The following is a 24,687-nucleotide window of genomic DNA, read 5'->3' as shown; positions in this document are numbered from 1 at the left end:
TTGCTCAAGAATTTAACATAGTGATTCAAACTTATCAACCTGGTTTCTGACTTATATCAGCTAGTTCATATGCCTGTCAGTGAAGGCCAGACCCAGCATTGGATAAAAACTGCTAATTGAGATAATCCTAAAAGGTCTCTAGAATTACAACTAGGAGACCAACCTGCAGACCTGCTGTATGATCAGGCTTGGGCAATCACCAGATGACTTCCCTGGGCAATTCCACAGGGATTTCCCAAAATCTGTCAATTGGAACAAAATTCGGGCTTGTACACAAAAACCCAATGAACCTGTTCATGACTATTATAATTTACTTCTGATTTTTTTTTAAAAAATTCTGGTCTTCTTTCAGATGTTGATTCCACCCAGATATCTTTTAACCTTATGTTTATTAATGGGCTGAACCAGGACCTTTCCCTTCTAGTAAAAAGGATAAGGATGGAATGGAAAAGTATATCCACTCCAGATTTAGTTAATCTGGCAAACCAACGCTCTCGCACTCCAGACGAGTCACCTAAAAGAAAGACCGCTAAAATTCTTAATCTTCAACTCTAGCAAATGAAGGCCCTAAACGAAACCAAAAAACTCCTGGTTTCTGCTGTTACTGCAAAAAGCCAGGACATTGGAGAAGAGACTGCTAAAAATTTAGGCAATTCAAGCACCTTCAGCCCTGTAACCAGCCTTTCCAAATGTCCTCCAAATTCTCAATGACGGGGCTCTGAGAAACTACACGAGCTTTACCCAATCCTCTCTCTTGGCTCGGAGAAACATTTCTCTAGATTGGAGATGAATCTTTTTCTGTCCTAATTGACACCGGAGCCACACACTCAGTACTCAACTCCACTACTATAAAGCAGCCCCTACCCTGGAGTACTAAAACAGTTCAAATAGTGGGGATTTCTAATAAACCTCGAAAGGTTCCTGTCTCTGAACCTACTCCCTTTTGTTTAGGCCCTTTGAGAGACACACACCCTTTTCTCCTCAGTTCCTCCGCCACTATTCACTTATTAGGCCAAGACTGCTTGGAAAACTATCATGCCTGAATTTCTTTCTCCTGAAAGGGAAAACACTTCTAGAATTTGACAGTAGCCATCAAAACAGCCAACCAGATGAATTAAATGACTCTCTTACACTTTTTATTTGCTCAGTCTCTGACGGTACTAGAGCTGATTCTCTAAACACTGATCATTTGTCCCTACTGAATCAACTACCATCTTCCTTCTAGGCAAAATCTTCAACTGATGCTGGTAAAATTCACAGCACACCTCTCACCAAGATTCAAATAGATCCTTCAAAACCCCTCCCCAGAATTAGTCAATACCCTACAAATAAAGAAGTCCTTCAAGGTATAAAGCCCATAGTAGAGGATTACAAGGCTCAAGGCCTCATTATCCTTTGTACTAGTCCCTGAAATATTCCTATTTTACCTGTGAGAAAACCCAAGGGCCGAGGGTAGAGGACTGTCCAGGACCTCCAAGCAATAAACAACATTGTTATCCCTCAACACCCTGTTGGTTCCTATCCCTCATGTGCTACTAGCATCGATTCCCATTGGAAGCAAATTCTTTACAGTAATTGATATATGCAGTGCATTCTTTAGCATTCCAGTTGAAGAAGCTAGTCAATACCTTTTTGCTTTCACTTGGGAAAGAAAACAACTCACCAGGACAGTAATGCCTCCAGGTTTTACTCAGAGCCCTTATTTTTCACAAGTCCTGAAGGTGGCTCTGGATGATATAAAGTTTCCTAGAGGTTCTACTTTGTTGCAACTTGTGGACAATTTGCTTCTTTGCTCTCTTTCCCAAGCCTCCTCACAGGAAGACAGCATCCACTTTCTAAAACTTTTAGCCTTAAAGGGACATAAGGTCGCCAAAGAAAACTGAAGTTTGCCCAAACCCAGCTTCAATATTTAGGGGATCTGATATCACAACAACGGCTATACCTAGATCCAGATAGGCTTCATGGTATCCTAAGTTTCCCAAAACCCAAAACTAAGTGCCAGCTGCCAGGTTTTCTCGGGCTAGCTGATTATTGACTAAACTGGATTCCAAATTTCTCTCTTATAGCCAAACCTCTACATTTTACTAAAGAACAATAACCCTGACCCAACTTTACGGGAAGAACCAGACAACACAGCCTTTAAGGCCTTAAACGAGAGTTTGATGAACCCACATGCCCTTGGACATCCCAATTATCAGATTCCCTTTTTCCTTTTTGTATATGAAAAGGAAAAGAATGCCTTTGGGGTACTCATCCAAAAACACAGGGACCACCATTGACCCACAATTACAGTCAGCAGCTGGACCCTGTGGCACAGGGATACCCCCTTGCCTTAGAGCCATTACTGCCTTTTTGGTTAAGCCCACCGAGAAAATCACTGTGGGATTCCCTTTAACCATTTTTGTACCTTATGCAGTGGAAGCCCTCCTGAATTCTCATCCTACTCAATATATTTCAGCCAGCCACTTCGCCTCCTACAAAATCCTTTTGTTAACTGCTACTCACATAACTCTTTTATGTTATAATAACCATAACCCTGCTTTTCTTCTTCCCTCTGTTACTGATGAAGTCCCTCATGACTGCTTAAGGAGAGATCACCTCCTGACTCCTCATGATGATCTGCAGGAAACTCCTTTGGCTAATGGCAACTTTTATGGTTCACTGATGGTCCTTATATAAAAAGTGACCATGGCAAATCTATATTGTGTGTGCTATTACAATTGCTTTTGATGTCACTGAGGCAGCACTTTTTACCTACGGCTACTTCAGCCCAACCGATAAACTGTACACTCTTACACAGGCTTGTACTTTAGCCAAGGGCAAAACTGCCAATACTGATAGTAGATACGCTTTAGGAATTGCTCATGATTTTGGAATGCTGTGGAAGCAACATGACTTCCTTACTTCCAGCAGAAATAAAATCAAAAATGAGTCCTGTATCCAGGAATTATTGGATGCCATACTTTCTTCTTTTTTCTTTTCTTTTTTTTTTTTTAAGGAAGATCAGCCCAGAGCTAACATCCATGCAAAACTTCCTCTATTTTATATGTGGGATGCCTGCCACAGCAGGGCTTGATGAGTGGCACATAGGTCTGCACCCAGGATCCGAACCAGTGAACCCTAGGCCATAGAAGCAAAGCGCACAAACTTAACCACTATGTAACTGGGCTGGCCCCGTGGATGCTATACTTTTACCTGTTGCTTTAGCTATTATTAAGATTCTGGGGCATTCTAAACTTGACTCTCAGGAAGCTCAAGAAAATCACCTTGCTGACATTTCCGCAAGAAATGCAGCCCTTAAAGCAACCAACAACAGCCAAGCCTCTGTCATGCTCCAAAGGGATATTTCTCCAGACAATAACTTAGAAAAACTGACTAGAGAAGCCCAACAATGGGCCTCAGAAAAGGAAAAACAAGACTGGAAATTCAACAATTGTTGGTTTGATAAAAAACGAAAGCTCTGGTATGGACCAAATAACCCAGTCCTACCAGAGACTCTAAAATTTCCACTCTTAACCACTGTACATGCATTTAACCATTCATCTACTGACAAAATGATAACATTCATGAATCAATACTGGTGGGGAATTATTAACAAGGCCACAAAAAGTACCTACTTCACTTGTCCAAAATACAATCCAGGGAAGCCTGTTTGTATTGCTCCTGAACATTTTAACTGCCCAATGGATCATTCAAGGTTTGGCAAATGAATTTCATACAACTTCCCCCATCTCATGGATAAAAATATGTTTTAGTCGTGGTTTGTATGTTTTTTCACTCAACTGAAGCCTTCTCTTGCAGACAGGCTACTGCCTCACCGTGGCTGAAGTCCTTTTGGGAAGGACTATCCCTACCTGGGAAACTCCTCTCAAACTTGACAGTGATCAAAGAATCCATTTTACTGGTCAGGGACTTTGACAAGTCTGCACTGTCTGGCCAGTTTTACAACATTTTCACTGTGCTTACCACCCTCAATCCTCTGGTTTAGTCGAATGCATTAATGGCATTATTAATACTCAATTGGGAAAATTTGTAGAGACCCTTCAAATACCTTGGCCAAAAGCATTACCGTCAGTCCTACCAAACCTCACATCCACTCCCTTAGGAATTCACAAACTCTCACCCTCTGAGACAGTCACAGGATGCCCAGTGCACTTGGCTCCTGCCTCTTCTGATCTACAGCTGATAAAAGGAGATATATTCCAAAATTGCAAAGGCCCAAGTGCTTCAATTAAAAATAACCATGTTTTGGTAGAACAATCTTCTCAGTGTGCTCCAGGAAGACAAAGACCTTAAGCATCAGACTTTGCAACCTGGAGATTTCAGCTATTGGAAAAGACACCTCCAGAAGGACTCTTCAACCTCACTGAAAAGGCCCCTATCATGTACTGTTAACCAACTCTTGTGCCGCAAAACTCCAGGGAATAGTTTCTTGGATTCATGTGACACACTTAAGGAAAGCACCAAACCCTGACTGGACATGCACATCATCTGGTGACCTGAAAGCAGAGATTTCCCAAAACTGAAGCAGAAGATATCTGCTGAGACAGCTTTCCTAAGCTGTTCAGACCAGGCCTATTGGAAGTTTGTCTGCCAAACCTTTAATGATATAACACCCCAGATGATCTCTACTGCCTATGATCTTGATAACATATGGAATTTAGATAAAAAGTGCCTGAGACTTCTCCCGCCTACCCCTCCTTGTTACTCAAATGTGGCCACAACAGGTTTCCAGTCTGTGCACTTTCCCTCCAATGTGAGACACAACACCCAAGAAAGGTCCTTCCTGGCATCGAGGGACAAAAGGCTGCTGAAATAAGAAAAATCTGACTCTTGATCAGTGATATTTTCAGAGAAAGATCTCAATCAAAAAGGGAAAACGTGAAAATTAATAAACAGAAACTTTGATGAACTGGAGTCAGGGGGCCAAACAGGGTAGATCTCATGCCCCAAGTCAACAGTACATCCCAACAGGAAAAAGAAAGACTTCCTCTTCTTGACTGGCAAAAAGCTTGGCCAATGAGAGACTGTCACAACTCAGCCAATAAAAAGTCACTACACCTCAAACTCTTTGTTTACAAATGCCCTCTCAACTTCCTCTTCTCCTCTATAAAAGTTTCTCCTCCTTGTGTTGTGGGGGACTCACACACGTGGCTTACCATGGTTGTAGAGCCCCCAAACTGCAATTCTTTACTAATCCCAAATAAACCAATTTTGCTGGGGAAATAACTGGCTGTCTATTGGTTTAAGATCAACGTTGTTTTTTAAATTATGAATCTATTAATATATTACATAATTCTAGGAATAGAAATCAGAAAATCCAAATTAGCACCCGTCTCAATGTAAGCAATCTAACATTTGTCCCTTGTTTCTTTAGCAGCTAAAGTTTAACTGCCAAATGAGTAAATACCACCAGCCATATCCTCTTAGTTTTCATGAAAATAATATAGTTATTTAAATATGTTATTAATATATACATATAAAAGTTCTAAATGAAGCAAACGTGATATTGGTTACTGTTCTTATAGAAACGTTAACTTTCAATAGTTCACTCTTGCAAACTATAGATGCAAATCACACTAGTGATTAGGGTAATACCCACTAAACTGGGATAAAACTTAATCACAGCTAAGTCTATGATATAAATTTTCATTTTTATTTTGGAAGGCTTATAAAGTTCTTGAATGGAATTATAATGGTAACCTGCAATACAGGGTCCAAATTAGAAATAACAATGAAGAATGCGTCCTTACTTAGCTTGCTCACTAGGTAAACTCAAATTATACAGTGCCCCCATTTAAATCTCTTCTACTTTTAACCAATTTCCATTTCCAAAGTCCAAAGGGCAAACAAATTGGAGGGATAAGTGAAATTAGAGGAATGTGTGGGTAGAAGAATCACTTCCTCTATCCCTCTACCTCAAATGCTGATGTTACTTTCTGGATGCACACTAATTACTTTACAGTAGGTACAATTCTAACTGCCTTCCCTAGGCTGTGTATTTACTCTTATAGACACACTATAGATTGAAACTGAAAAATACAAAATAAAGTGTTCTGAATAGAAAACCAAAATTATCAACCAACATATACGAAAATAAAAGTTATTTGCAGATATTCACACACAAATAAATTTTCTCAGGTATTTTAATAAGAATGAAATTTCATTAAAACTTTCTAAGCTGTACCTTAATGGAATATATTTGTGGAATTTTCTTACCAGTATTTTTGAATACTACATGAGTTGGTCTATCCTTCATTACAAGATCTAAAGCTGTCAAGCCTTCTTTATCTTGAATATACAGACTAACACCATGCTAAAAAAAAAAAAGAAAGAAAAACAAAACATGTATGTGTATACATGTGTATTTTAACCATATACCTATAATCAGTAATTTCTTATTTTTATATATCAAAAAGTCAGATGATCAAGCCAATACACACATAAAAAAAAATAAACATTTAATAATAATTATCTCCCATGCTCACACACAGAAGAGAACAAATAAGAGAAATCAAATATCCAATTCTTGGTGGAATAAGGAAGGACCAGAAAATATAAGAAAATAAAATAAATAACATTTAAAATCAAAATGAATTAAACATAGATGCAAAAATCTTCAACAAAATTTTGGCAAACCGAACACAGCAATATATCAAAAAGACTATACACCATGATCAAGTGGGATTTATACCAGGGACACAGGGATGGTTCAACATCCGCAAGTCAATCAACGTGATTCACTACATTAACAAAATGAGAAACAAAAACCACATGATCACCTCAATAAATGCAGAAAAAGCATTCGACAAGATCCAACATCCATTTATGATAAAAACCCACAATAAAATAGGTACAGAAGGAAAGTACCTCAACATAATAAAGGCCATATATGACAAACCCACAGCCAACATCATACTCAACAGACAAAAGCTGAAACCCATCCCTCTCAGAACAGAACAAGACAAGGGTGCCCACTTTCACCACTCTTATTCAACATAGTACTGGAGGTTTTGGCCAGAGCAATTTGGCAGGAAAAAGAAATAAAAGGGATCCAAATAGGCAACGAAGAAGTAAAACTCTTGGTGTTTGCAGATGACATGATCTTATATATAGAAAACCCAAAGAATCCATAGAAAAACTACTAGAAACAATCAACAACTACAGCAAAGTTGCAGAATATAAAATCAACATACATAAATCAGTAGCATTTCTATATGCTAACAATGAACTAACAGAAAAAGATCTCAAGAACTCAATCCCATTCACGATCACAACAAAAAGAATAAAATACCTTGGGATAAATTTAACCAAGGAAGTGAAAGATCTATACAACGAAAACTACAAGACCTTCTTGAAAGAAATCGACGACAACATAAAGAGATGGAAAGACATTCCATGCACATGGATTGGAAGAATAAACATAGTTAAAATGTCCATACTACCTAAAGCAATCTACAGATTCAACGCTATCCCAATCAGAATTCCAATGTCATTCTTTACAGAAATTGAACAAAGAATCCTAAATTCATATGGGGCAATAAAAGACCCCGAATTGCTAAAGCAATCCTGAGAAAGAAGAAGAAAGCTGGAGGCATCACAATCCCTGACTTCAAAACATACTATAAAGCTACAGTAATTAAAACAGCATGGTACTGGTACAAAAACAGGTGCACAGATCAATGGAACAGAATTGAAAGCCCAGAAATAAAACCACACATCTATGGACAGCTAATCTTTGACAAAGGAGCTGAGGGCCTACAATGAAGGAAAGAAAGTCTCTTCAACAAATGGTGCTGGGAAAACTGGACAGCCACATGTAAAAGAATGAAAATCAACCATTCTTTTTCACCATTTACTAAAATAAACTCAAAATGGATCAAAGACCTAAAGATTAGGCCTGAAACAATAAGTCTTCTAGAAGAGAATATCGGCAGCACACTCTTTGACATCAGCTTCAAAAGAATCTTTTTGGACACCATAACCCCTCACATGAGGGAAACAATAGAAAGAATAAACAAATGGGACTTCATCAGACTAAAGAGCTTCCTCAAGGCAAGGGAAAACAGGATTGAAACAAAAAAACAGCCCACTAATTGGGAAAAAATATCCACAAGTTATTTATCTGACAAAGGGTAAATCTCCATAATATACAAAGAAGTCACACAACAATAAAAAATCAAACAACCCAATTACAAAATGGGCAGGGGACATGAATAGACATTTCTCCAAAGAAGATATATGGATGGCCAAGACACATGAAAAGATGCTCATCATCACTAATCATCAGGGAAACACAAATCAAAACCACAGTAAGATATCCCCTTACATCTGTTAGAATGGCAAAAATATCCCAAACCAAGAGTGACAAACGTTGGAGAGGCTGTGGAGAAAAGGGAACCCTCATACACTGTTGGTGGGAATGCAAACTGGTGCAGCCACTATGGAAAACAGTATGGAAATTCCTCAAAAAGTTAAGAATAGAAATACCTTATGACCCAGCCATCCCACTACTGGGTATCTATCCTAAGAACCTGAAATCAGCAATTCCAAAAGTTCCATGCACCCCTATGTTCATCGCAGCATTATTCACAACAGCCAAGTCATGGAACCAACCTAAGTGCCCAGCAACTGATGACTGGATAAAGAAGATGTGGTATATATATATATATATATATATATATATATATACACAATGGAATACTATTCAGCCATAAAAAAGGACAAAGTCGTCCCATTCACAACAACATGGATAGACCTTGAGGGTATTATGTTGAGTGAAATAAGCCAGACAGAGAAAGACGAACTCTGTATGATTCCACTCATAGGTGGTAGTTAACATATGGACAAAGAGAACTGATCGGTGGTTGCCAGGGGAAAGGGGGGTCGGGGGAGGGCACTAGGGGCGAAGTGGTGTACCTACAACATAACTAATAATGACGTACAACTGTAATTTCACAAGGATGTTAACTTTCATAACCTTAATAAAAAAAAAATTTTAAAAAATCAAAATGAATTAGATGTGAAAGTTCTCCATGGTAAGGTAGGTCTGGCTGCCTAGAAGGCCCTAGCTCTGGTTCTGTGTACATTGTGCATGTGTACACCCACACACTCTTTGTATTTAAAGAGCCATACTCCATGTCCAGGTAAGGGCCATAAAGATTTCAAGGCAAGGGCAAAACAAAACTTTTACTGGGATTTACTGTTTATCAATATAATGTGATCGCCTATGCCCCATCACTTTCTGACTTGAATTTTATTATACCTATTACTGATATCAAGACAATTATATTCTTTTATTTTTTTTTTCTTTTACTTCTTCTCCCCAAAGCCCGCCAGTACATAGCTATATATTCTAGCTGTAGGTCCTTCTGGTTGTGCTATGTGGGCTGCCACCTCAGCATGGCCTGATGAGTGGTGCCATGTCCATGCCCAGGATCTGACCTGGCGAAACCCTGGGCCGCCAAAGCAGAGTACGCAAACTTAATCACTCAGCCATGGGGCCAGGCCCCTATTCTTTTATTTCTATTTGTGATATATATTTTTTTCATCTTTAAATTTTTATAGCACTGTTTAATTGTGGCCTCTTATAAATCACATATAGTTATCTTAAAAAAATCTGAGAATGTGTGTATGTCTATTTCAAGGATGAATTTAAAGTCATCTGTAATTTTATATCTCCACAATTTAAATTCAGACATGTCTCATTTATTGAAGGCAGTGCGCACACCCTACCCCTACCACCACATTTTTTGTTTTTTAAAATATAATGGGGTACAGGGGTGGACAGAGAGCAATATTCAATTCATATTATTGTTACTTCACTAAAGTTTTTTAAATACAAAATGTACTCCTTTTCAAGAATAACTTTTAGTATTTGCTGATAGTTTAATAAGACATTCAACAATTATTTATATTTACCTCTATTTTAACTGGCACAAGTCATCACTGCCTGTCTCGACACATATTTTACCTAAGTAGTTACAGGCTGAGATGAACCATAAAGTTTAAATTCTAACTGTGATATGCTGGAATACTCTGTTTTGGGTTACTTAGGAAAGAGAAATCTCCTCTTATCTTGTAACAATGGATTCCTAATAAACTAAAATCAATTCTAACTTCAGTATGTTCCACATGGTTATAATACTTGATTTCACAAGGACTGTCAAAGGACAAAAAATGCTCAACTTAGTGAGCTACCAAAGTAAAACAAAAATCCAAAGTGATCTAAGATCTTAACAAATTTAAAATTGTATGTTGCCTACTACTTTTAAAAAGTTAGATATAATAAATCTATGTGGGAAGACCTGAACTTGGCATTTATAAGAAGAAATAAGAAGGGCAGATCCCAGGGCAGAGTGTTCCAAGCTATAAATTTGACAAACGGGATCCCAGAAATTTAGATCCCTGGAAAGTTTATTTTGCCAGTTTTATAAATTTGTCCCTAAACTTTATATATACCAACTAGACCCTAGTAAGACTACATTCATTTGCATCATCCTAGGTAGCCACAACTCCATAAAGGACTATGGACATTTTTTTTCCCTTTAGAGCTCCCTGGATATGGTGGGTTCAGATGCCTTCTAATATGCTCACCTTAAACTCTAAAGGAATGAGGAAAATGAAAGTAAGTTCTTCCACAATACTAACGTGAGTAAACCAGTATTAAAGAACAATGGTATAGGGGCCGGCCCAGTGGCACAATGGTTAAGTGAGCACATTCCGCTTCGACAGCCCGGGTTTCATCAGTTTGGATCCCGGGTGCGGACATGGCACCGCTTGGCAAGCCATGCTGTGGTAGGCATCCCACATATAAAGTAGAGGAAGATGGGCACGGATGTTAGCTCAGGGCCAGTCTTCCTCAGCAAAAAGAGGAGAATTGGCAGAGTTAGCTCAGGGCTAATCTTCCTCAAAAATAAAAAAAATGATATAGTGATAACAGATACAGCAAGACCCTACAAGCATAAAAAGTCTTTGCCAGGCATGCACAGTCATGGAATCAAGGAGCCAAAAAGAAGCTGCATAAGATATGTTGTCTCTACTCCAGCTTTTGGTAGACAACAAGTTTCTGTTAAGGTTTTTTCATCTTTAGCTATCAGGAACTGATAGTTTGGGTGCATATTTATTGTATATTTTGGCACTTAATTAAAAAATGTTATAGCTATAAAGTTTTTATCAAATGCAATTCATTTAAAATGTGTATTTGTGTATGGTCTCTTCCTGCCAATCCATAATACTTTAAGTGCTATAGTTCTCATGAGAAGTAGAACTGACATGAACACCTCTATCACTGCAGCCCTTCCAATTAAAGGAGTGTTGAAAGGCCAAAGGACAAAAGGATGTGCCAAACAAATGAAGATAGCTTGTGACATGTGAATACTAAATGGACCAAAGAGGTTCCTGCGGGAAAATTTTATCAGTGGAATACATCCAATGTTAGGTATCTTTCATTAATCAGTGGGACTCTGATGGTAATAAAACACAGTCAAGCCAAGGGCAAGGTGGCCCAAGGCACAATTTCCTGGCTTCTCTTAGTCAAAGTGGTAAGAATGCTTGAGGATTTCTAAAGGGAAATGAAACTCAGAAGTGAGAGAAGGTCCAAAATTCAGGCCAGACCCTATTTCAAACTGAAGCCCCAAATCCTGACACCAGAATGGCAACCCCAAGGATAGCAGAAAATCCAAGGACCCTCTCAAGCTTGACAGGATTGGCAGCCATCTAATTTTCCAGGAAACTGGAAAAAAGCTGAAGTTTTAGAGGTGGGAAAGGGTGAGAGCTGATAAATGCTTTAACTTATGCTAACCAAGCTTTCTCTATAAAAAAGATTACAGTCAGGGAATTAAACCAATACCCAAAGGTTTTAGATATAAGAGGAACTACTAGCACAACTACTAAACTTAAGAAAAGCTTTTTCTTCACTGAAACTCCCTAAAAAAAAATGAGGAAGGTACTATTATTATTCTCTTTTTATGAATGAAACCGAGGTTCAAGATTTAACAACTTGTCCAAGACAACTCATTAAGCAACAAACCTAGTTTAGTTCCAAAAAAGGATATTTTACATTAACATATATTGAAAATTATTTTCATCAGTTAATATTACTATGTAAAGACCACTATGTAAATAATTTTTTAAAAGTCAAAAATAGATGAAGACACCAAAGATAAGCTCCCTAATGTGACCACAAGTTCCTTGAAGATGGGAACTATTTTCTTCTTTTCTGGGTCCTCCACAAACATGACAAAATGCCTATACAAAAGAAAATTGTTCAGTTTAAAACTCATGACTTCTGACAGTGAGTTTTTAATTTGCATTCATTAGTGAAATGACATTGGGGCATATCTCAAAACACTTCATTATTTGGCTATACAGTACAACAAACCTAGATTTAATCTACTTGATGGGGAAATTTCAAATAAATTAAGCTGATTCTAATTAATAAATTTTTTTAGAACTACAAACACTTTATCCTAGCCAAACAAGAAATAAACACACTACTCAAAAACATAGTCCCTAAGTGATGTATTTCAATAACAAGGGTCCTTCTAAAGTAGCTAATAACAGTTACATAAAAGTAAACCATATTTCTTAAAAATACTAAAAGATACATAGTGCTCATTAAATGATAAAATGTCTAGGATTTACTTCAAAATAATAAGAGATGGAGAAAGTCAGTGGGGACACACATAACACAAAATTGGTTAATAATTCATCATATATTGTAAACTGGTATACGTATAAAATTTTACATCATAAAGAAAATACAGGATTTGAATTCTAAAGATGAGTTACAATAGTAAAACGTATCAATCGATAAGAACAAAGTCAAACCTTTTTTGGCAAGTTAAGTGAGGTGTATGAAAAAGATTAAGAGAAACATATGTTTCTCAGACCAAATAGTTTTAGACAAACATATGACACTTACCTTCAATAGAGACCAAACACAATCAATGTGTCCATAAAAAATGCTTCTGTGCAAAGCTGTCCATCCTGACTCCTTGTCTTTCACCAACAGATCCACTCCCTTCTCAATAAGCCAATCTAACACTCCTTTCTTTCCACAGGAGGAAACAAGGTGGAGGGCATTTCTGCCAAAGGCATCCTTGATAGTTGCAGCATTGTAACAGTGACTGGAGAGAAAGGCCTTAATTTGGTTTTCACTCCCCTTTGTTACCACAGAAAGGACATCCAAAGCATGCTTCAGGGATTGACACTTCGATGTGCAGTCAGGGATGGAAGAATTCATCCTGATTGTTTTTATACGCTTACTTCTTCAGAAGAGTCAGTTAAGACTAATTTTAAAAAATGAAAAAGCCAGGACACAAAGGTGCTATTCAGAAAGATTTATAGAGAATAAATGGCCTGTTTAGGATTATAATTTAAATCCTCACGGCAATAATATAAAACTATATATCTTTGTACAATTTATTTTGGCACTTAAATCAAAAAATTATAAATAGCTCTATAAAGTCTATATCAAATACAAGTTCTTTATTTAAAAAAAAAAACTATCCACAGTTTATAAATTATTCCTGGAGTCAAGCACCAAGGGGGAGTGAGGAGGGGAACTCCCCCTCCACACTGTCTGCTCCTTTTAAATATCCATAATTGCAAGGGTGACCTACAAAAGAAGGGGAAAGGAAGACAAAGTAAAAAATACAAAATTTATCTCTCACTCTCCTCAAGTACCTTAGAAGACAACTACCTCCATATTTAAGTCTCCTCAATTCCTATTTCAAAAAAAAGTCTGTCAACTTTTTACCTTCACATCTATAGTTTTCTGTATCTACATTAGTTATCCTCACCTCTTTTTTTCCAGTCTCATGTTTAAGGGTAACCTCTGTGTCTGTACTCTGGAATCCACCTTTCCTTCCAGAGCCTTCATTCCTTCCCCCCTGTATTTTTACACTCTACTAGCTATGTCCCCACAAACTATAGACACACTTAAATCTATCGTATTTACAGGAATCCCATCCCAAATCTTTACTCCTTAAAACTACATCGTCATCATCATGACCACCACCCACCACGACCACCACAGTAACCAACACTCTCACCATTTAGTTTTCACTAAGAGCCAGGCACTACGCTAACACTGTTCTCTCTGTTTGGACAGTCCTTCACCATAGGAGGAGATGACAATTAAACAACAGGTATCAAAACAACTAGACAGCTGTCTGGAAAATAATAACTTTAAATACTTATTTTATACCTTACATCAATATAAATTCCAGATGAGTCAAAGACAAACATAAAAATGACACCATAAAAGCACTAAATGAAAACACAGAAGACTCTTTTATAATCTCAAAGCACAAAAGGCCTTTCTTTCTAAGTATGATCTGAAATCCGAAAGTTATAAAAGAATAATAAATTCAATCAGTTTAAAACCTACATGAAAAAAAAATTTCAAAGACAAAAAAGGAGAAAAATCTTCCTTAATAAAGTCTCTACAAATCATTAAGAGATCAACAAAATAAAAGTCAAAGAATATGACATTTCTCAAAAAGTAAGAAAATGAAATTGGACTTTTGAAAAGAAAGGGGGCTCACATCACTCAAAAGAAATGCAAATTATAACTATAATGAGATACCATTTTTTATCTATCAGAATAGCAAAAAGGTTGATATTATTATATATGGACAAGGTTGTAGGGAAATAGGAACTCTACTCCATCGGTGGTGAGAGTATAAACTAGTACAACCTCCATGGAGAGCAATTTAGCAGTATTTATCAAAATGTAAAATACACATTCCTTTAAGACCCAATTTTACTTCTGGGAATTTATCCTGTAAAAATAAATCTATGTGTGAAACAGCATAAGTACAAGAACATTCACTGCATCACTGTTTGCAAAAGTAAAGAATGGAAAAAATCTAGTTAAAAGTAATTATGGTATGTCCATGCAACAGAATATTATTCATGTATCAAAAGGAATAAAATAGCTATATATTTTCTGATTGGAAATAATCTGCAAGATATATTATAAAATGTCTTTTAAAATGAGATGCATTTGTAATACAATTTGAGAGAAATACATATGTATGTACATGTTTATGCTTGACTATGCATGAAAGATGTCTAGAATAATACACAAGAAAATGGTTAACAGTGGTTGCTCTGAGGAAGGGCACCAATAGTTGGAGACAGGAATGGAAGGCAGACTTACTTTTTACTACAAACCCCTTCTGAATGCTTTACCATGTGCATGCATACCTATTCAAAAATAAATGTCTAAAAACTATAAATAAATACTAACATTTATTAGAGAGGCTGTAAGAAAATATAGAAAATGCAACCATTATATATGAGCCTCTAGCTTCCTTTTTTCCAATAGGCTACCTTGTCTGCTTTGCCGCATTCAGATCTAGAGAAATGAAATATCATTTGTCAACTATTTGATCAGCTACTATTCTTCTGTTTTTTCACCTCCTGTTAGAAAACTAACCACCAATATATTCGAAATCTTATATCTAGAGCAGACTACTTTACACCAAGCATTTCTCCATCATCTTTTTATTTACTGTCTCCTAATTATTTATCTTCCTTCAGTATTTTTGTCCTCTGGATTTAAAATGAGTAGTCAATCCATTCATAATATCTAGATTCTAAAGCTTTTATTATAGTAGACATTCTACGGAAATTCCCTTCTCCCAGGTATCAAACTATCACAAATACTTAATAGAACAAATAATCCTAAAATTTATATGGAACCACAAAAGACCCTGAATAGCCAAAGGAATCTTGAGAAAGAAGAACAAAACTGGAGGCATCATGCTCCCTGACTTCAAACTATATTACAAAGCTACATAACTATAACAGTATGTATTGGCATAAAAACAGATACATAGAACAATGGAACAGAAGAGAGATTCCAGAAATAAACCCACATAGATGTGGTCAATTAATTTATGACAAGGGAGCCAAGAATATATAATGGGGAAAGGACAGTCTCTTCAATACATGGTGCTGGGAAAATTGGACAGCCATATACAAAAGAAGGAAACTGTACCACTGTCTTACACCATACACAAAAATTAATTCAAAATGGATTAAAGACTTGAATGTAAGACCAGAAACCATAAAAATCCTAGAAAAAAACACAGGCAGTAAGCTCCTTAACACAGGTGTTAGCAATGACTTTTTGAATCTGACACCAAAAGCAAAGGCAACAAATGCAAAAACAAGTGGGATTATATCAAACTAAAAAGCCTCAGCACAGCAAAAGAAACAAACAAGAAAATGAAAAGGCAGCCTACTGAATGGAAGAAAATATTTGCAAATCATATATACGATAAGGGGCTAACATCCAAAATATATAAAGAACTCACACAATAACAAAAAAAACCACAATCAAAAAATGGGCAGGGGCCACCCTGGTGGCACAGCAGTTAAGTTCACACGTTCCGGTTCAGCAGCCCAAGGTTTGCCGGTTTGGATCCCAGGTGCAGACCTACGCACCACTTGTCAAGCCATGTTGTGGCAGGTGCCCTACATATAAAGTAGGGGAACATGGGCACGGATGTTAGCTCAGGGCCAGTCTTCCTTAGCAAAAAGAGGAGGATTGGCAGCAGATGTTAGCTCAAGTATAATCTTCCTCAAAAAAAAAAAGGGCAGAAGATCCAAATACACATTTTTCCAAAAAAGACTTACAGATGGGCAACAGGTACATGAAAAGATGTTCTACATCATTAACCATCAGGGAAACGCAAATCAAAACCACAATGAGATATCACCTTACATCTGTTAGAACGGCCATTACTAAAAAGACAACACATGAGCGTTGGCAAGCACATGGGAGAAAAGGGAATCCTTGTGCACTGTTGCTGGGAATGTAAACTGGTGCAGCCACTATGGAAAACAATATGGAAGTTCCTCAAAAAATTAAAAATAGAACTACCACATCCAGCAATTCCACTTCTGGGTATTTATCCAACGAAAATGAAAACACTAATTCAAAAAGATATATGTACCCCTATGTTCTTTGCAGCATTACTTACAAGAGCCCAGATGTGGAAACAACCTAAGTGCCCATCGAGGGATGAACGGATAAAGAAATGGTGGTATATATATACAATGAAATATTATTCAACCATAAAAAAGAAGGAAATCCTGCCATTTGCAACAACATGGATAGACCTTGAGGGCATTATGCTAAGTGAAATAAGTCAGACAGAGAAAGACAAATACCGTATGATCTCTCTTATATGTGGAATCTAAAAGAAAAACCAAGCTCACAGATACAGAGAACAGATTAGTAGTTGCCAGAGGTAGAATGGGGGTGCGGGGAATGGGTGAACTGTTTGTTTTCCTTGCTTTAAGTAAATTGAATAAATTTTTTTAAAATATTTAAATTCCCCAAAATATTTTTTAGTTTCATTTTTAAAATATATACTTTGAATGATAGATAAAAACAGTTATAAGAAAACTATTCAGAGGAACATACAGGAGTTTATTATATATAGGGGAAACTTCTGGGCACCAGACCTAGACATGAAACATTCCAAATCTGCATTTTCCACTTCCATTTCAAACACATTAAGAGTCAGAAGTCCTAAACCTAAACTAGTTCTTAACTATTCTGATTTCCCCATCTGGAAATGAAGCACAGAACTAGATGATTCCTAATCCTTTCTAGCTCCAGTTCTGTTTCTACTAGTCTATACATTTTATGATTTGATACAGTCCTTACAAAAATCATCCCCACCTTAAAATACTGATTTGAACCAAAAAACAAACAAAGAGTTTGGTAGTTAGCTGACATAAAGAAAAAGGTACCAAAGCCGCAAGTAGTTTAAAGTGTTAAAACTGGAAAACATGATATATGGCAAAATAGTCACATGCAGTAAATTTCATTCTTTTGAGGCTCTAAAATTTTGCCACCTTTGTATTTTCAATGTATTCATAATACCTGAAAGGAACTGCTTACTGGTGACTCACTCAAACTATTCATGAAAGAATTAAGGTACAATAGAATTCTCTAATTTGTTACTATATTTAAACATTTAAAGAGAAAAAAAGGCAATATTAAATATAAAAGTGATACCACACTATAATATATGGAGAAGCACAAGGGAATACTGAACATATAAATATTGAAGTGACTAGAAGCTAGTGTTTTTTAGAGTCCTACATATTTGGAATCAAATATAGCAATGCCAGCTGTTACCAGTTACGTAACTCTAAAAATTACATAATCTCTCCAAACTCTCATTTCTTCATCTGAAAATGGAGACAATCCCACCAACCTCACAGGATTACTGTAACAATAAAACAAAACTGCTTAGCATGGTGCCTGGCAGCAAATACACATTCAACAAATACCAGCTTTTATTACTATTATTTTTCAGTTAACAAAAACGTAACAAACTTTTATCCCAAAATTCAAGTTGAGCTTCAAAGTCTCTGCTCCCTAGTTTCCATACATACTTCTCCAATTAAACTACATATACTGTTACCAATAACTTCCAAACTGCCAGTTCTTATCTTACTTGACTTCCCTGCTTTTGAGTCATTAACACCACATTCTCCTAAGGAATCTAAAAGAAAAAAAGAAGAGTAGGGAGCTACTGAAGCATTTAAGCATGGGCTCTCTCTCCCACCCCTTCTTCCAAAGACATTATCCCTTCTCCTGACATTCAAATGTTGGGCTTCCCTCAGTCCATCTTCAGTCTTCTTTTCTTCTCTACTTCATATTCTCCCCAGATAATTTCAATCTCTTGCATGTTTTTAACTTTAACCTACATGCTCATAATACCCAAATCTGTCTCTTGCCCCCACATCTCTCCCAAATTCCAGACCCATATTTCCAATGCCCAGTGTAAACCTTATTTATGCATTCAACAAATGCTTACTGAAGGCAAAGAAAGCAAAGGAAATAAATATTTATTAAGCACATAATACATACTGTATATTTTACATCATAGAGAGGGTTAAGTAAGCCACCCAAATCATAGCACCAATAAAAGAGGAGTTAGAATTCAAACACAAATCTGTTTAACAGCAAAGTCCAAGCTATGTCTACTGTACTACACTGCCTCTCCAGTGCATCCACAATAGGTCATAAGATGCTGGAGATACAAAAATAAACAGGACTTAAAGATTTTAGATAAAATGATAAAGTACAAGTTCATGGATAATACTTAAGTGAAAAAATAGCATGTTTATCAACTGTATTGAATGAAAAAAAACTTATCTATTACACAGTCTTTACCATCAAAGGGTCACAATTAGGTACAGGAGACTGATTTTATCTAAGCAAGTAATAAAAACATATCATGATTATAAACCAATGGAAAATACAGAACAAGTGACTTACAGGAATGGAGAATGAAAAGAGGGATATAGGGAAGATTTCCCACAGGAGATGTATAAACTAAGATTTAAGATGAGTATATGTTTGCCCGACAAATTCAGGGTAGGTGGGGATTCGCGGCAGAAGGAACGGTAAATATAAAAGCGCTAAAATCATCTTGGTCTATTTTGAAAATTCCAAGTAATTCAGAAGACGGAAATGAGTGAAGCCTAATAGATACGGAAGGACAGACTAGATTATTGACAGTCTTACGTGTCGTCCTTTAGGGATAAAGAAAGTGGGCAATTCAGAGTTCTATCTAGAATCTTGAATTGACAAGATGTGGTGGTAACTCCCAGGTTTTTGGCTTGATTACAGATAGGGCAGCTGGGAAGAAGAATAAGGGGTAAACAATTTGAAAATCACAAAAAGCAAAACAAACTTTAAGGAACAAATAAAAATTAAAGGTGAAAATTTGTTTTATGTGATGACTATATTAAGTGATAATGGGAAACTGATTTGCAGGAGTGTAGCTAGAGTGGCAACTGTTCAACCTTGAAAACTGGCCCACCACAAAGGTGTCAGCCAGTAGAGTGCAAACCTCAAAAAATGGCTCAAATCCTTCTACTTATCCTTGATTAAGAGTTTTCTTCCTGAACACAAATCTGATCATGCTATTCTCTGACATATCCAAGCCCAAAATGAACCAGTATCTATATTTCATGTGTTAAGAATAGCTTTGTGACCTCAGGAAAAGGATGCCAGTTAGGCCTGGTGACCATGTGGCATATCAAATTCAGACTCTAAATTCAGAACACCTGAGCTAGTAACCCAGGTACACCACTAACAACTAAATGACCCTGGACATATCATTTAATTTCCTAAGCTTCAATTCCCTCACTTGTACAAAGGGGATAACAACTATTTATCTCCTGAATAGTTCTAAAAAATAAGTGAGACAATTCATTCATATGTAAGCATCCAACAAATGTTAAAAAGGGAGGAAAAGGGACATACTGGTATAAAGATCAGAGAATGGTATAACTGTATTAGAGTCCTTTCTGCTTGGAATGCTTTGCACCTAAAACTTTACAAGGCGGCTAACTTGTCCAGCACTTACAACCATAATATCTACCATCTTTTGAACTTTCATATGAACAAGTAAAGTGCTTTACATAAATTAACTAATTTAATCCTCTTTTCAGCCTCATTATTGCCCCTGTATATACCACTACCTTCAATTTACACAAGGAAGCTGATGTGCAAGTTTAGCCTATCCAAAACCACACAGATAGAAAAGTGTACTCTAGATTCTACCCAGTCTACTCTGCCCAAACTGCTCTCTCAAAATGCAGTGGGGAAATCTTCAACAAGAAGTAGAATAGTGTAGTAGAAAAAAAAAAGCACCCTTATTTGTAGTCATAAGAATTGGGTTCCTACTATCCAAAACTTTGGCCAAGTAACTTAATTTCCCTAATCTTCAATTTCTTCATCTACAAAATGATAACCTGCCTTGCAAGTGTGTACCTTGCCTACACATAAAGATTGCAAGCTCTTTAAGGGACAAGAGAGGGGTGAATTCTATACTGCTTCATATTTCTCACAAAATATAACATGTATCCAATAAGTAGGTTTTTTTTTTTAAGTGCTCTCTAAAACCAAAATATCTTCCCTATAAACTTGTATCTATATTAAATTCAATAACTGTTACAAAGCTACAAATTATAGTGACTCGTAATGAAAGAATTTTTAAAAATTTTAAATTCCTTCTGTAAGTCTTAAAAATAGTTCACATAATTTTAAAACATAAGCATAGCACTTACTACTTTAGAAAATTAATGATTTAGCCTTTGTCAATACTGTATGCTATTCTAATGTCTCCTCAAATATTCTCTTGGTATAAGAGACAGAATCTTCAATTCAAAACTTAATGGGTACAATAACCAGTTTCACAATAGAAAAATTTCCCAAATTTTAGGGGGCAAGCACATCTCTAGATGGAGCAGAGAATTATTGCCCTACCAATGACAGTAAACTAACTCTGATATCATTTATAGTAATTAACCAAGTAATCCTGAGCTCCTTTATGTAACAGGTACCTTCATTCATGGTCTATTGAAATTCACCGACCTGAAGCGTAATGACAGTTAAAGACGTAATAAATTCCTTATATAGAATTTAGCATACCGAAAGCCGTCAGTAAAAGTTTTTCAAACATTTTTTTAAATAATGGAACAGCCATTTTTTAAAACTTCTTGAAGTAAACTCGACTTTGACTAAAGTTCCTGCAAATGTGTGCAATAAATTATTTTTAGAAAACAGCTCTTTCTGCTCTCATCTACCCTAGTATCAGTTTCTAAAACCAATAAAAATCAAGAAACTCAAAATAGTAAAAGAAGTGAAAAAATCAAGCAGGGGCTATGCAAGGATGTGAATTTATACATCATGGACCCAGAAACACTACTAGTCATAAAAGTCACAGTCTTTCAGCATTTCTCATAAATTTCAATTTTCAACGCCCTACTTCGAGAGAAGGAAAAAAATAAAGATGCCTCTTCAGTCTCTACTTCCTGAAAAACCTCTTGTCTGAGTAACACACTAAGTTTTCTTAAGTACGTCTTTAAACAGGAGTCAAGGATGTCCTGGCTTATCCATTTCACTGCTGAACTAAACTTTTTTAGAACCTGACATGATGCAAGAACAAAAGTCCTCTATCCTTTCTATCTCTCCCATCCCCCCAAAACGAAGCGGTCCCTTTTCACACAATAGTCAATTCACGCTAAACTTCACAGTTAGCATCCCCGGAGTGAACTAAAACTATGTGACCCCACGAAGGGGATAACGCCTCGAGAAACGGTTTCAGATTCAAGGCTCGAAGGGAAGCGACACCCGGCAACTCTGAAAGTAGCTGAGCCATCGCTGGAGGGCGTATCAGGCAGGACCGCGACGCAGCACGTCGCCTGCACAGACCATTCATTAGGGGAGGGAGGCAGCGGGCAGGCGGCCGCGGGGACCTGGCCGCTCGGCCGGCCCGCGCCGCCCCGCGCGAAGCCTGGCAGCTTAGGCGCCGCCGGGCCGTCCACACGCGCCACCGGCGGCCGCGGTCACCCGCACCCTCCAGAAAGCGAATTCGGTCCGGTCGCCCCCGGGCTGAAGGGACGCTGTCGTCTCCGCCCGCTCCGCACGGTCCGCCGCGCCGAGCCCTCCCTCACCAGTCGCTAGATGAAAGTGCGCCAGTAGTCTCCGCGGGGTGGGCACACAGGCGCGCAGGGACTCATCCTTAGTGAAGGCCACAGGAGAAAACGAGCGGCGCCACGAGGGTCCGGTCCCCAGACACGGGTCAGCTCCAGAGGCGGCTGCAGCGACAGCCGCGACTATGCGCGCCGGAGAGGGGCTGGAGAAAGGGCCGGCCCGGGCGGTACCCAGGAAGAAGGCGGGCGTGGATTGGCTGGGGCTCGTGTATGCCTCACGACGATTGGCTGCTGTCTGCCCAGCGGGCCTCGCGTGGCAGCGCCTAAGCTGTGGCGTTAGCCTGGCGCCCGAAGGGAGCACGACCCTGCCGGCCTTGGGGCAGGCTGCGCGAGCCGGGGGCGGGGAAAGGCAGAGGCCGGGGACTGTAGGCCACCAGCTGTGGTGGAAATGCCCCTTTTGGCGTCAGCCGTGGCCCAGGTAGAAACGTCGCTCTCCTGGCAGCAGGAGACGAATTCAGGATAAACCCGGGTGCCGAGACAGAGCTCAGGAGACCTGGCCGGATGCCTTGGGCAGCCGGTCACCACGCAGCAGAAGCCAAATGCTTAGGCTACTCGCACAGAAGAGAGTTTCCTCCCGTCGCCCTACCAGTAGGGTCACTGGAAAGGCACAGGCGTTGTCTCGCGGAGACGCAGCCTCACCCTTCCCCTGCCCCCTGCACCCGGATTATCTGGGAGTCCCTCCCTTCCTGGGAAGGTGTCACTGCCTTCTTAGGTCGCTACTGTGGGACCAGCTGCCGGCCGGTCACGCCACTCACCAGGTCACGCCACTCAGTGCCTGATGCGAGGCTTGCACTACGCTTTTTCCCTTTTTAACTCTTCATCCAAGGGCCGTTTTAAAAGAGATCAAGTGAAAAAAATTAGGGAGGAACGAAAGTAGCCGATAATCGATGCTAGAATACCAAATGGGAAACATGCTGCTGATGAATGCCTAATACAGTAGGCATTCAGTAAATGTTTGTTCAAGGAGAGGTCGTGTGACTCAGAACAAACAACAGGAGCAGTGAGGAGTTGGCTGTGCAGCTCTGCCACGTTGTCAGTTATACAAGCCACTCAGTCTCTCTCAGCTATGAAACCAGAGTTGGACTAGATGTTTTCTTAAGGGCGGTCCCTTCAGCTTCACTCTTTTTTTTTGTAGCCTTCCTTGTGGAAGCCCAGAGCCACACAGCTGGTCAGTGAAGGGGGAAGGGAGAATACCTACCTTTCCTGCTGCCCTTCCCAATAGAATATGCTGTCTCTTTGCCCCTTATTCTAGGTGCTCTGCTTCCTACTTTGAGAAAAAGTAGTAACAAAAAGAAGTTTGTAATGTAAAACTTGAGTGATTGTGAAAATAAACTATATATGATGACTTTTATATTCATGAACAAAGAAGACAGGAATCGCAAGTGAAGCTAATAATGGAAATGAGTGCACTGACCTGAGTTCAAATCTTTTTTCTGTCTCTGGACAAGATAATTAGCTTTTCTGAAGCCTCAGTTTCCTTATTTGTAAAACAGGAGCAATAATGCATTTTAGGATTGTGAAAATGTAATTATATAGAGATATATAGCACTTAGCAGAGTGCCTAGCACGCAATAACACTTCTTAAATAGTAGATGTTACTTTTTATAATTAAGGAAGTATTTTCTAAGCAGCAGAATTATTCCAAGTAGTCATTCATTCATTTTAACAATTGCTAAGTGCCAGGCACTTCAGGTAAGTAGTGGAAATCCAGTAGTAAACAAAAACACATATAGACTCAGATTATCCCAAACATAGGAAGGGATTATAACTTTTACAACTACTGCAAATAATACTACCACAAATTTAATCTAATTTCCCAAAGAGGTGACTCTTGAACTAAGATCGAAAGAATGGTAGGAGATAACTAGATGAACCAGGACAGAAAGAACATTCCAGGCCAAGGGATGTGGAATTGCTCCCCATTTCACTGGAAAATTAGGCAGCTTCAAAGATACTGGTTATTTGCAGGACAGAATATTGAAGTGATTAGGAAATAGTACAAATGAAATACAAGTAAATGAACAAGGCATTGTAGATACGGCTGGGAGAGGAAGAGGTCAAATAAGCCATTTTGTTTGGTTTTTTAAAAACTTTTGTGTTTACACATACAAGAAAGAAGAGATAGAAATATATCAATAACAA

At 38.1% G+C, this 24,687-nt stretch overlaps 1 protein-coding gene across 3 annotated transcripts in view; it reads right to left on the bottom strand.

The window, feature by feature from the left end:
• The window catches only part of IBTK (inhibitor of Bruton tyrosine kinase), a 98,632-nt gene extending 75,729 nt beyond the window's left edge, over positions 1 to 22,903 (bottom strand). For 2 of the 3 annotated variants that reach the window (XM_046675861.1, XM_046675862.1), the window contains exons 1-3: positions 22,507 to 22,703; positions 12,926 to 13,621; positions 6,220 to 6,316 (exon numbers count right to left, since the gene is read on the bottom strand). In XM_046675861.1, coding sequence (XP_046531817.1) covers positions 6,220 to 6,316; positions 12,926 to 13,246 — 418 coding nt within the window. In that variant the 5' untranslated portion in view covers positions 13,247 to 13,621; positions 22,507 to 22,703. Of the gene's footprint in view, positions 1 to 6,219; positions 6,317 to 12,925; positions 13,622 to 22,506 lie in introns of all 3 variants that reach the window. The other variant, XM_046675863.1, reaches the window with a different exon arrangement.
• Positions 22,904 to 24,687: the final 1,784 nt, after the last annotated feature.

Source organism: Equus quagga, chromosome 11 (assembly GCF_021613505.1).
Source record: "Equus quagga isolate Etosha38 chromosome 11, UCLA_HA_Equagga_1.0, whole genome shotgun sequence".
Classification (NCBI taxonomy): Eukaryota; Metazoa; Chordata; class Mammalia; order Perissodactyla; family Equidae; genus Equus; species Equus quagga.
The sequence above is the reverse complement of the archived record's forward strand: the minus strand, read 5'-3'. Positions and strand labels throughout refer to the sequence as shown.